Below are 13,699 nucleotides of genomic sequence, written 5' to 3' on the forward strand. Positions count from 1 at the left end.
GGGGGGAAAGCTAACGTGAGCATTTTAGCTCATTGGAATGAAATTAGCCATTTAAGCAGTAAATATTTGGGACTCATCTTAGCGTTGAACCCCGCTAGCCGCTAACAGTGTTGTTTACCGTCACCCTCGCGGGAAATTCCTCTTTGCGTTTAACCCGTCGGGCAGTTCCACGAGGCTCCGACGGGCGAGGAGGAAGCGGGAATGTTGGGTTACCAAGTTAGTGTTAGCCACCACCTCGCTAACCTGAATGAACAGAATTGTAATCTAGCCTAACCCGGTCGATTCTGCGCAAACAAAACTTTTCCTTTCGGGTTAGCCATCTTCAGGGTCGGCGCTAGCTAGGTTTGTGTTTTTCTGCTGCTAGCTTAACACACTGGGGATGAGTGTGTGTGTGTGTGTGTGTGTGTTCCGCCTGTCGATAAGACAACACACCAGGTTAAATCCGCTGCCGCTGACCTTCATTTGCATTTTTACCCATAAACGCGAGCTCGGTTGTGAAAGTAGATCTTTGAACGCTGTGTCGATATCCAGAGGTTAATGCTAACAGTGCTATATTTTGTTGATGAATTCAGTGATGAACCGTTTTCGCTTTCATTGCGTGAACAAGGAACGGACATTTGCGACGTCGTTAGCATCGCTAACGGCTAATCCCGTCAAGCGTTTATTTCCCTTCTTTATGTTCAACAATCAAACGCCAGTTTGATCATTCTGTCTAAAATGGGGCTAAATATTCTACGACCCTCAGGTTCGTATATTGAATATTTGAAATTGTCACTTTCACGACAAAGGGTTCGATCTTTTCTTCCAAACCCACTGAGAAAATGCAAAAAAAATCCCCCCGGATATTTTTGGGGATTCCGTTTCCACGGTGACCGTCGAGCCTTACACAATAACAGAAGGGGGAAAAATAAACAACACGAGCTGTTTTTGGAATTGTATTTATGAATAGAATTTCCTTCGTTACATTGGAAAAAATGAGGTACTGTGCCTACACGACAAAAATAAATCAACTTCAAGATCATGAGAACACAATTATATGGAGACACATGATTGTTAAGATTCCCTAAAGGATGATCGGCGGGAGACGAACGACGCTTTTTTGACGTTTTGACCAGAACGGGACGCGACGGCGAGTCGTACGGGACGCAAAGACGGTTAGAGGAGCGGCGGCGGCGCAGCCACGCCAGGAACGACGCCGGACGGCCGAGGTTCTGGACCGACCTTTTGGACCGACGGGTTTAAAAGCGAGCGTGAAATGAGGCGACGGCATCTAACTGGTCTGTTTAGATACTCGGCCTCCTCTTTGGATTGTTCTTGACTGAAGAACTTCTCTGGGCCGCCGCCTGTCGACCTCAGGGCGAAGGAAAAGGTTTCCGCCGCGTGGTTTTGGCGACGCCGTCGTCCCGAGCGCCCGCCAATGAGCGGTCTTTCTGCGCCCCGACGACAATAGATGAAAACAATATGGTAGAAAAGGTGGCGCGCTAAGTAACCTAGGAGAAGATCCCACTACATTGATTTCACCTACCGAGATGAGGAGTCACAAAGACCGTTCGGGCGCGTCTGAGAAGAACGGCTTCACAAGCGCTCGCCGTTTTAAACGCCGCTTCCAAAAAAAAACAAAACAAAAGGAGCCCGAAACAAGCGATCGAGCGCCGCCCGACATTTGGGAGAAACCGGAAGCTCTGGAGTGACGCCGCGCTTCCGGGATAAATACTTGGACAAACCTTGGAGCTCGAAACTTCCGCCGTCCTGCGCCGTCAGGATGTGATGGCGGCGGTGGGCCGAGGGGGCGGGGCTTAGTGAGGAGAGGGGCGGGGCTTAGTGAGGAGAGGGAGGGGGGTTTAATGTGGTTCTGGTTTCTTCTTCTTCTTCCTTCTCTGGACGTCGGACTCGGGGTTTCCGTCTCTACGCCTCCAGCTCGAAGCCCATGCCCACCTTGTGTCCTCCGGCGTTGAAGTTCTTGCCGTCGATCAGGGCGGAGAGGGTGACCTTCACACCTGCCGCGTGGAAGGAAAACTCACTTTCAACACAACCCACACCTCGCGTCTCCACGCCGACCTAACAAAGCTGGCGGCCGCCAGCGGATTCCTTCACTTCCAACAATCTCGAGGCGCTCGGACGCCAAAATTTCCCCGTTTTCCCGACATGACGCTCTTTGGATTCATTCTGCCTGACGCTCCAGCATCCATTTGTAACATTATTTACGCAGAATGATCGTTTCATTGCTCATTCGATACGTACCGTCCGACAGCGTCGAAAAGCGCGTCAAAATGAGCGTTTTCTTGGAGGCGGATGATTGATTTTCCTGCTCAAATAGATGTTTTTATTTGAAATTGACCTCTTGAAGACACTTTGTAAATCGTCGCCTTCTTTGAATAATCCCTTTTTTTGTGTTTGCTGAAGAACTTGAGGAAAATGAGCCGTGTGTAAAACATAAACAAAAAAACACGTTTTTGCATTTTTGTCGAAAAACAAGGCGATCATTTAAAGGAGGCGACAAACCGCAACTCAATCTAGTCAATCGATAAATGATGCGGTTTTATCGATGTATTTATTTTAGACTTTTACCTTTTTTTCCATTGTTTTGTGCACTGTGTGTGTAAACATCCTATTATTATTATTATTATTCTTAACCGAGTCACGCAGGTCTTGGTAACATGAAAATAAAGGTGCGTGTGAATGAGTCGACCACGTGGTTGAAAACAAGTGTCATCATTAACTGACACCCAAGAATTTACTGGAGGGGTTGTTTTTTTTTTCTGAAGCCTGCGGTTTCCAGCTGGATCGGGGTGAAACGGCGGCGGCGGCGGCGGCGGCGCCTACCTGGCCGAAGGCTCTGGGTGTATCCCACTCCGATTAGACTGGCGTTGTTGACTTTGGCCTGTCGGAAGGAGGGAAGCGTGAGGATGACGTACGTCGAACGGCGGCGGCGTTGTGATTTTTACGGGATCCCGATTCCGGCGTTCCACTTACAGACACCGACGAGTCGCCGTCCAGCTTGTACTTGGCGGCGATGCCGAAGCGGGTGTTGTTGCTGCCGGCGGTCCACGCCAGGGTGACGGCCGTCTCCAGCTCCTCGTTCACCTTCTGGTAGATGGAGCCGCCGAACTCCGTCCCGTCGTTGCTGGAGATCAAAACTTTCACTCAAATTCAGCAGGTGCACTTTAACTTTTGCTTTTTTTTATTGAATATTTCGTTTTTTATACATATATATGTGTGTGTGTGTGTGTGTGTGTGTGTGTGTGGTCGCTCAAAGTGCTTTCCACCGTGAACTCGCCGACACCCCTTCTGTCCTGGCGCTAATGCTAAAGCTAATGCTAATGCTAGCGCTAAGCTGAGGATTCTCTCCAGCGGTGAACTCTGAACCCGCAGCGCCGCCTAGCGGTCAACTTGAATTCCATCATTTAAAAAAAAAAAAGAAATATAATGTTGACCTTCTGCCCGCTGATCTCACTTAAAGTTCATTTAACGCCCGAGTTTCTTTCTAATTACGTCAATCGCTTCCATCTGGGCGAGACGTGCACAGGAGCGGATCGCTACGCTAACACGGATTTAACCAGGATTAGCGCACGTGTCTGACTTTGTTTCCTTTATCAATCACCACCGATCACGTGGATTAAATGCTCACACACCCCAAAATAAACCGCTCATAACAATTTTTCCCAAGGATTGGATTAAAATCTCGCATTTTACAAACGGATCTCCCGGCTGTTAGCGCTTTGGAGCGAGCTAAACACAGCTAAGCGTGTTTCCTCACACGTTGGTGTGCAGCTGGAAGTCCCCGGCCTTGTAGCCCAGGGCGAAGTTGTTCTGGGCCAGCTTGGACTTGGCGGTGTCGAAGGCCATCTGGTAGCCGGCCAGCCAGCCTTCGTAGCCCAGGACGGCGGCGGCGTGGATGATGGGACCCTCGAAGTCCACGTCGCAGGCCAGGTTGACGTAGTCGCGCTTGTAGCCCGTCTTCAGCTTGCCGCTCTTCTTACTGCAAGACGGCGGCGAACGGCGAGCTCATTTCCAGTCCAAAGAATCCATTTATTTTGAATTTTTCAATAACAAAATATAGTTTTAGGCCTTTTCCCACCATTTTCTGGGCGCCTTAAATAATGACATCCTTTTATTTTCAAAGACTTTGTGCTTTATCAGTCAACCAATACTTCCAGAGATGTAACAATGCTATTACATTTAAGTAGAAAAAAAAACCCATAAATAATACATACTATTTTGCATATTGATATGGAATATCTATGCATATTGATATATGCATATATATTCTTTTTAATCCCATTGAATTTTATTGTCTGAATGTCAGATGTTTGTTGAGTCACACTTATGTGACGCGTCATTTTGGTTATTAGGTTAAAATAACTGAATATAAATATATATAATCGATAATATATGTGCTTTTTTAAGGGTTCCTTTTGAGCGATGCTGCTGCGAAGCCTCTGGCGGTGGAATCCGACGGCGTCACGCAGCGGGATTAGTGGATTAAGGAGGTAACTTTAGGTTCAACCCGGGATTTTGGAAATCACGGAGGCGCTTGGGTTCCCCGCTGGGGGGTCACGTGTCGCCACGGCAACGCGGAACACGAGGCCTTTTCCCCAGAAAATGTAAAAAAAAAACCACCGGCTGATGGCCTGATGTATATAAATAACAATTTATTGGAATAGATAACTTTCTGATAGCTTCAGTTAGCAGCCTGCTAGACTCATAGTTTTTGTGTGTGTGTGTGTGTGTGTGTGTGTGTGTGTGTGTGTGTGTGTGTGTGGCGGATAAATACTTTATTTAGAAAAAAAATATGTTTTTTTTTTAAAAGAAAACATTTTACGTTGACGTTTAATGAAGTTCTCAAATTAAATTAAGCTTGATTGTTCATTTAGCAGCCTGCTGCACACATAAAAAAATTTTTTTGGGAGGAAATAAAAATAAATACTCGATTTAGAAAACAAAACCTTTTCTTTGGGGGAAAAAGAAAACATTAATCATTAACATCTAATAAGTTTTTATATTAAATTAAGCTTGATAGATTAATTTAGCAGCCTGCCACACTCATAGAAAAAATGTGGGGGCGATAAATACTTTATTTAGAAAAAAACATGTTCTTGGAAAAAGATTTTACGTCAACATTTAATGAAGTTGTCAAATTAAATTAAGCTTGATAGTTCATTTGTCAGCCTGCTACACTCATAAAAAATCCATACTTAGAAAAAAAAATTGGAAAAAGATATTTTTTTGGGGAAAAAAAATTGATTTAAAAAACAAACTTTTTTTTTTTTCAAAAAAGAAAACATTTTACATTCATGTTTAATAAGTTGTCAAACAAAATGAAGCCTGATAGATTAATTAAGCAGCCTGCTACACTCAAAAAAATATTTTTGGGGGGAATAAATATTTAGAAAACAAATAGTTGTTTTGGAAAAAAACAAACATTTTACATTAATGCTTAACGCCGTTGTCAAATTCAATGAAGCTAGATAGATTTATAGCCGCCTGCCACACTCTTAAAAACAATTGGGGGGGAATAAATATTTTATTTAGAAAAAAAATCGGAAAAAGATAATTTTTTGGGGGGGAAAAAAATTATTTAAAAAACAAACAAATTTTTTTTCAAAAAATAAAACATTTTGCGTTCGTGTTTAATAAGTTGTCAAATAAAATGAAGCCTGATAGATTAATTAAGAAGCCTGCTACACTCATAAAAATATTTTTTGGGGGGAATTAATATTTAGAAAACAAATAGTTTTTTGGAAAAAAAAAAAAAAAATTACATTAATGCTTAATGACGTTGTCAAATTCAATGAAGCTAGATAGATTTATAGCCGCCTGCCACACTCTTAAAAACAATTGGGGGGGAATAAATATTTTATTTAGAAAAAAAATCGGAAAAAGATAATTTTTTGGGGGGGAAAAAAATTATTTAAAAAACAAACAAATTTTTTTTCAAAAAATAAAACATTTTGCGTTCGTGTTTAATAAGTTGTCAAATAAAATGAAGCCTGATAGATTAATTAAGAAGCCTGCTACACTCATAAAAATATTTTTTGGGGGGAATTAATATTTAGAAAACAAATAGTTTTTTGGAAAAAAAAAAAAAAAATTACATTAATGCTTAATGACGTTGTCAAATTCAATGAAGCTAGATAGATTTATAGCCGCCTGCCACACTCTTAAAAACAATTGGGGGGGAATAAATATTTTATTTAGAAAAAAAATCGGAAAAAGATAATTTTTTGGGGGGGAAAAAAATTATTTAAAAAACAAACAAATTTTTTTTCAAAAAATAAAACATTTTGCGTTCGTGTTTAATAAGTTGTCAAATAAAATGAAGCCTGATAGATTAATTAAGAAGCCTGCTACACTCATAAAAATATTTTTTGGGGGGAATTAATATTTAGAAAACAAATAGTTTTTTTGAAAAAAAAAAAAAAAATTACATTAATGCTTAATGACGTTGTCAAATTCAATGAAGCTAGATAGATTTATAGCCGCCTGCCACACTCTTAAAAACAATTGGGGGGGAATAAATATTTTATTTAGAAAAAAAATCGGAAAAAGATAATTTTTTGGGGGGGAAAAAAATTATTTAAAAAACAAACAAATTTTTTTTCAAAAAATAAAACATTTTGCGTTCGTGTTTAATAAGTTGTCAAATAAAATGAAGCCTGATAGATTAATTAAGAAGCCTGCTACACTCATAAAAATATTTTTTGGGGGGAATTAATATTTAGAAAACAAATAGTTTTTTTGAAAAAAAACAAAAAAATTACATTAATGCTTAATGACGTTGTCAAATTCAATGAAGCTAGATAGATTTATAGCCGCCTGCTACACTCTTAAAAAAATTGGGGGGAAATAAAAACTTTATTTAGAAAAAAAAAAATTGGAAAAAGATAAAAAATTTTTAGGGGGGGGGAATGAATAAATAGTTGATTTAAAAAACAAAAAAATTTGGGGGGGGGGGGCATTTTACATTCACATTTAATAAGCTGTCAAATTAAATTTAGCTTGATAGATTAATTTAGCCGCCTGCTACACTCATAAAAAAATGAAGGGGGGGAATACTTTATTTAGAAAAAAACATTTTTTTGCAAAAAGAAAACATTTTACGTCAACGTATAATGAAGTTATCAAATTTAATTAAGCTCGAGAGCTTCATTTCGCAGCAAAGTAATGAAACATTTGGGGGGGGGCAATATTTTGGGGGAAAAAAATAAATCAATTTTTTGGGGGGGAAATCTAAAAACCTTTAGACGGCCTGATGGATTTCCTGCTACTTTTGGGGATAAACGATTGTCCTTCCTAAAATAACATCCCTAAAAGTGAATCAATAAATGCATGGGCTGGTTATATAACAGGAGTGTGAATGTTTTCGTGGGTCTCACCCTGTGTTTGGCACGAAGGAGGTGTCCAGGGCCACCTTCAGCCCCTGGGCCAGCTGCCAGACACAACACACTGGGTTTACTTTCTTTACCTTCTGGGGGAAATAAAGAAAGCCACACGGCGGGTTTTAGCTCTGCGTTCACCTGGTCCTCCACCGTCACCTCGGTGGCCAGCGTGTTGTCCGTGTTCCACTTCTGGTTGAAGCTCAGGCCCAGCTCCTTCATCTTGTACTTGGTCTCCAGGTTCCCCGAGGCCTTGCCGGTGTCCGTGTTGCTGGAGCCCGACGTGTTGAACTCCTGGCGGGGAAGGGGGTCAAAGTTCACGCGGGAAGAAAAGGCTGCTTTACAAACCAAACTCCGGCCGCAGACGTTCACATAAATATAACAAATTTTTTAAAAAATAATTTAATTAAAAAAAAATAAAAAAAAAAAATGTGTGCGCGGGGAATTAAAAAAAAAAAATTGTGAAAAAGATAAATTGTTTTGAGGTTGGGTTTTCAGCAGCCTGCTTCTACTCTGATAGAAAAACAAAAAGGACAACGTTTTTGTTTTTGAAAAATAACGGGGGGACGGGGGGTTGGGACCTTTTGAGAGGTTCATTTAGGATTTCAAATTGAATTAAACATAGCATAAAACACTTAAAATAACTATATTTTAGGGGGAAAACAAAAAGTTTTTGTGGAAAAAGAAAACATTTTATGTGGTTAATTATGTAGTCAAATTAAATTAAGGTCGATAGCTTGATTTAGCAGCCTGCTTTGATTTATATATATTTACTAAGACACTTTATAGTTTCACTGAGACACTTTATAGTTTATAGTTTATTTTTATTTCTAATTCTGCCTTTTTCTTTTTATTATTTATTACTGTTATATTTTCTGTAACTCTGGTGCAACAATTTCCTTCGGGATTAATAAAGTTGTTCTTATCTTATCTTATCTTATATATATATTTATTTATTTTATTTTTATTTTTTTCTCTTGTAAAAAAAAAAGTCAAATTTTAGGTTAAATAAATTCAAATTGAATTGAACTGTATAGATTTACTTTAGCGGTCTACATCTGCGTATTGACAATACAGGTGTGTGTATAAAAAAGGTCATGTGGATGTGAATCAAGTCCATGGGTTTTTGAATAATTGTTGTTCAAAAAACAAACATATTTTAATTTTCAAAGGAAAATTAGCATCATACTTTTAGCCGGCAAAAATGTCACTTGTAATAAAAAAAAAATCAATAATTTTGTAATGCACATAAACAAGTGGGTGACATTAGACTTATTTTTTAATTTGTTAATAAACACGGTGTTTTTTCACATTCTACTAAGAATGACTTTGGCCTGATCTATTTTTTAACATGAGCTAAGTTATTCCACCACAATATTAACACACCTTGGATTAAAAGCCTATTTCTTAATTATAATCTTTTTCTTTTTTTTTTTTTAAATGTATCTCTCTATTTTTTAATCCAAACCCACGGCCACCGAGCGCAGCGACCTATTTATTTCTGATGAGTCAGAGGGTTTTTGGGGGGATTTACTGACAAATAAAAGCCTGTTCTGGATTTATCTGTCCGGCACAAAACAAAACAAACAAAAAGTGAACCAAGCAACGACAAATCTGAAACAAAACGGACGGCGTTTGGGCAGCCGGAGCGGCGAGGCACGGGAACGGTGACGGCGACGGGCGGGGTGAGGCGGTGGGAAAAGAAATAAAATAAAAATAAAAACAAATAATGAGAATAATATGCTCCCCCGCCGATGGAAGGGTTAAATGAGAGGACGTGATGATGCCTTTCTCTTTGCGACGGGAGCGTCGGGCCGGCGAGGGACGGAGCTGGCGTTTAAACAACAATGGGAAATCAAAAAAATAAAATTAAATTAAAAAAACGCAGAATTATCCATCGACTATGATTTTTATGATCTGATCCTTGTATTTTTAATTGTTTTTTAATAATACAGCTTGGTTTTACGCCAAACCGCCATGTGAGGAATTGTTTCATTATCATCAATTCGCACCGAAATCGCAGCTTTCTTATTAAAAGTATTGTTTTCAACGAGAAGATGAAATAAAAATGACTAAATTATTGAATCACGACGGCTTCGCTACCGAATCCTGTGGATGTAAATTTGTTTTTTCAACAAATACAGCTTTGTTTTACGCTAAACCGTCATGTTGTTATTCCTTGCATTATCATCAAGAATGTGAAATGAAAGACTATATTATCAATTGACTGATTTTAATGATGAATCCTTCATCTGTGTGTTTTTTTAATAAAAAAAAGTATTTTTTCAACAAAAAGCTGAATAGAAAAAGACTACATTATCAATTAACTGTGTTTTTTTTAATAACACCACTTTGTCATGTGATTTCATCGCCATAAATCTGCTCATAAATCACAATTTTCTTATCAAAAGTATTGTTTTCAACAATAACATGAAATAAAAAAGGCAAAATGATAGACTAAGACTTTCCTCCCGTGTCCATCACAGTTTTGTGATGAATCCACAACTGAGCGCGAAGCTACGTTGAAATCACGACAATTTCATCTTGTATTTGCAGTCCTTATGTCCTCTGTTGTAAGTCGCATTGGATAAAAGCGTCTGCCAAATGGAATGTAAATGTAAATGTAATTTCAAACGGGTTTGTTTTTCTCCGGTAGCACCCATGTGTTTATTTTCATGAATTCCTATCGATGTAACAACTGTTCCCAGCCGACAACCGGCCCGTCTTCATGTTTTCTGTTGCGATGAGATCTCCCCCGATGCGACTAATCATTTAGTCGCTTTTATTTCATCTTCTCGCTGAAAACAATACTTTTAATAAGAAAGCTGTGATTTCGGTGCGAATTGATGATAATGAAACAATTCCTCACATGGCGGTTTGGCGTAAAACCAAGCTGTATTATTGAAAAAAAATTAAAAGTACAAAATCAGATCATAAAAATCGTAGTCGATGGATCATTCTGCGTTATTTTTTTAATGTCCCACTGTTGTTAAAAAGCCTTCCCCCAAACGCCGGCCCCGTCACGCCGCCGCGGCGCCGCGGGAGCGTGCCGACGGGAGCGACGCCATCTTACCATCTACGCCAGCGTCCGCAGCGGCAGCCGGGAGACAGAGCAAGCGGTTAGACGGCGGCGTTTCTCTACAACATAGCAAACGTGATAGCCGGAGCGCCGACGGCGCCGACCCGGCGTCCGCCCCCCCCCCCCCCTCCCCGTGTTTACGGCGCCGCCCGTTATCCCGGGATGTCGGGCGTTAGCGTTAGCGGCGCGACCGGTGACGAAGCACAAACCGGGAGGGCGGAGGGGGAGTGTGAATGCGGCCCTCACCACGCCGCTTTGGGATTTGGTCTTCAGGTCCAGCTTCACGAGTCCAAAGCCTGGCGGGAGGTTTGACACAGGAAGAAGAAGTGATTGGACAGTGAAAAACAAATTTAAAAGAGCAGCATTCACATTTGTTTTTCTGGTATTCAAGCGTTTCTTCGCTCTTTTTCTTTTTTCCCTTGTTGGTGTCGTCACTTCATCCTCACCCTGCTTATCCAACTGTTTTTGCCTTTTTTTTTTCCATTCCCTTATCTAGTTTTCATTTTTTCTATTTCTATTATTGATCCGGTTATCGTTGCCCTGCTGTGACCCGTCGTTCGCATCCTGCAGATTTGCTTCATCTGTGAGGGGTTCTGGATGTTTCTCAGGACCCCAAAACCGAGCGTCCGGAGCGCCGGCGTCGCTCTCGTGTCGCCGTCTAAGCAGATTTCCAACCCGCCGACGTTAAAGGACGGCGGCGACGCGTCGGTTAGCCGGTTAGCGCGCTGACGATGTAATCGGAGCAGCGCGGGGGGAGATTTTCCTTTGCTTTGTCCACACGTCTGAAGAAAATAGAAATATTTGACCTCCCGGGACGCGACTTTTCGAGCCGAGCGTCCACCGTCTGCACATTTGGAAACAAATCCGGCGTCGGCACAGATCCGTCTTTGCCGCCAAACATGTCGTGACAAATTAGCGGCAAACCGCTAATCTAAGCAAGGCTACGCTAAACTTAAGCTTGTGGTCTTCAACATCCAGAAGGAGCCGTGTCTTGTGGGAGGTCCGTCGTTCGCTCGTCGGCGTACAAACTCACCGTAGCCCTTGCTGAAGATGTCCTTGGCGGCCTTGCCCAGGTCCGAGTAGGAAGGAGGGACGGCCATCGCTGCTGAGGGTGACCACGAAACAGCAACGAGCAGATAAATAACGCATTTATAACCACGCTGTTTATGTTCACGAAAAAAAAAAAAACACCACAGGGAAGTTAGCCTGTCTCATCCATATGATTTCATGGAATTACACTTGCTATTGAAATGTTAGTCCTCTGTTTTTAACCTTTTCATTTGCCAGCGTTCACTTTGATTCGGCTTCTGCAAATGGAAACATCGTTTTCACAAGAGCTTTTCACGCCGCTGCTGTGAAACACCTTCCAAAGCAGTGTGTTATCACCGCGCTAGCTATCGGGATTCGAAGCGCAGCTTTGTCTGTTTGACAGGGTTTAAATGCAGAGGTGACGTTCAAGCCTTGCTTTGGAGTACGACATTAGAATGATAAATAATGAACGCTGAGCGTTTGGGGTCAAAGAGTGGGAGGAGGGGAGTCGGGCTGAAGGGAGGCCCGGAAACCAGACGGGCACGGCTGCAGGACGGAGGCCTCCATCACCATCGTGACAGAGACGCTGTGGTATAAAAACAAAAGTCAATAATGATCCCATGTAGTGACACACCCACTTCCATTCTGCTCCTTCTCTGCAGACACAAATGATCCGCATTAGAACAAGTATAACCACGTTCATGCTTCGCTCCTGGACATGAATTTCTTGCTCCGATTCTGAAATCCAACGGTGCAACAAAAAAAAAAAAACATAAAAATGTGACACTGGCTTACTTTACCCGCATTTAGATATCACGATTCATAAAAAGTAGAGACGTAAGGATTCTGAAACACAAGCTGGATGATTTGTTTCTTCTTTAAGGATGGATTCACAGAATTCTCAGTGAAAAGTAAAACTAATAATGATGGATTGGCGTGTCTTTTCGTGGATCTCGGATAAAGTCACCCCACATCTACATCACAAAGATGAGCGGCGACAGTTCTGCCTATTATCGATTATTACCAATGACTCATCCGGACCTAAAATGACACTGCATGTGAAAAGACCATGCAAACTAGCCTTCAGGCCCATGTCCATTTAGCCTTATTACACGGTTATTCACAGGTGCAAGATGTGTCTTTCAGGAGAAAAACCAGACGGTAGAAGCTTTGCACTTGCATGCAAAGTGCTGTGTAAGATTAGACGAGGGGGAATTTGTGCCGTGCATGTTTCGGGACAAAGGACACAAAGGACAGCAGATGGGCCGTGGGGGGTTGACGGCGAGCAGAATAACGGGAGCCAGCAGCTAACGGACCGCTTCACGATGTGGAAATGTCAGCTTTTTCCCGTGAAAAAGTCCACGCCATCACACGATAAGGCTTTAACGCGGGGATTTAAGTGTCCATCCCAAGGCTGCGCATCATTACATAACTCCGTGCATGCTAGGCATCTGCTAACCCCGGATCGACGTATCGTTTTGGAAACGACAAAGCAACGCGTTAATCTAGGGTTTGTGAGGAAAACACCGATAAATTAAGAGGTATAAGCACGTATTGCGGCTGCTTACCGGTGTCACGGTGCGTGCAAAGGGGCGTTTGTAAATCCCGGAGAGTCCCTGGCGTGATGCGGCTCGGTGGATTGACAGCTAGCCTAGCTTAGCACCCTCTCCTGCATTGGGACAGGGCACGGTGAAGGAGACATACAGCGCATGCGCGGTGTTGGGCCGGCGATCAAAGAGTCGCTGCGGTGTCAAGATAGAAATCCGGAATCCCAACAGTCGAAACGTTCATTAATGGGTTTATGGAAAACAAGTAAAAACGACAAACCCCATCGGGTAGTCAATAAGGCACACATTTTCCACATCTTGTAGTTGCAAAGCCATTTTTTTTTGGTCGAGTTAGATAAACTTTTATTGATGTGGGTTGAATAAAACAGGAGATATGCAGAAAGAGCGAGTTTATTTACAATCATTGTGAGTTACACATGCAATGCAGCAGAAAACAAGCAGCACCTTGGAACAAGCACCTTTTTGATTTGCATGAGGCAGGCGCACTATCTACACTTGGGATTTTTGTCTTTAAAAGGTTCATAACCAACATTCTTCCATGTTTTATCAAAGGTTTTTCATCTTTTTACAAAATATGTTGGCCTGGAGGTGTCGCTAAACAAGTATAGCAAATGCTAAATATATTTACGCGGCGGAAATACATTTTC

The 13,699-nt window shown here is 41.6% G+C and overlaps 1 protein-coding gene across 3 annotated transcripts; it reads right to left on the bottom strand.

The window, feature by feature from the left end:
• Positions 1 to 922: 922 nt before the first annotated feature.
• On the bottom strand, positions 923 to 13,199 carry LOC147231334 (non-selective voltage-gated ion channel VDAC2). 3 transcript variants are annotated; one of them, XM_086152668.1, is made up of 9 exons: positions 13,053 to 13,199; positions 11,489 to 11,560; positions 10,702 to 10,751; positions 7,518 to 7,670; positions 7,377 to 7,429; positions 3,758 to 3,979; positions 2,974 to 3,124; positions 2,824 to 2,881; positions 923 to 1,997 (listed from the first exon to the last, which is right to left on the bottom strand). In XM_086152668.1, the coding sequence occupies exons 2-9, from the start codon at positions 11,553 to 11,555 to the stop codon at positions 1,906 to 1,908; spliced, it is 846 nt and encodes a 281-aa protein (XP_086008794.1). In that variant the 5' UTR covers positions 11,556 to 11,560; positions 13,053 to 13,199; the 3' UTR covers positions 923 to 1,905. The 3 variants fall into 3 exon arrangements, with proteins under 3 accessions (XP_086008794.1, XP_086008795.1, XP_086008797.1); XM_086152669.1 differs by having other exon boundaries at positions 11,489 to 11,557; positions 13,053 to 13,186; XM_086152671.1 differs by lacking the exons at positions 11,489 to 11,560; positions 13,053 to 13,199 and having other exon boundaries at positions 10,450 to 10,751.
• Positions 13,200 to 13,699: the final 500 nt, after the last annotated feature.

This window comes from Fistularia commersonii, chromosome 9 (genome assembly GCF_037954325.1).
Source record: "Fistularia commersonii isolate RoL2024-O1a breed Wild chromosome 9, RoL_Fcom_v1.0, whole genome shotgun sequence".
Classification (NCBI taxonomy): Eukaryota; Metazoa; Chordata; class Actinopteri; order Syngnathiformes; family Fistulariidae; genus Fistularia; species Fistularia commersonii.

Excerpts from the sequence above, each read along its gene's own strand:
- LOC147231334 (XM_086152668.1), bottom strand. The coding sequence starts at position 11,555 with ATGGCCGTCCCTCCTTCCTACTCGGACCTGGGCAAGGCCGCCAAGGAC. Across the intron at positions 3,125-3,757 it reads TTCCAGCTGCACACCAACGT|CAACGACGGGACGGAGTTCG; the intron begins GTGAGGAAACAC and ends TTTGATCTCCAG. Across the intron at positions 2,882-2,973 it reads ACGGCGACTCGTCGGTGTCT|GCCAAAGTCAACAACGCCAG; the intron begins GTAAGTGGAACG and ends TCCTTCCGACAG.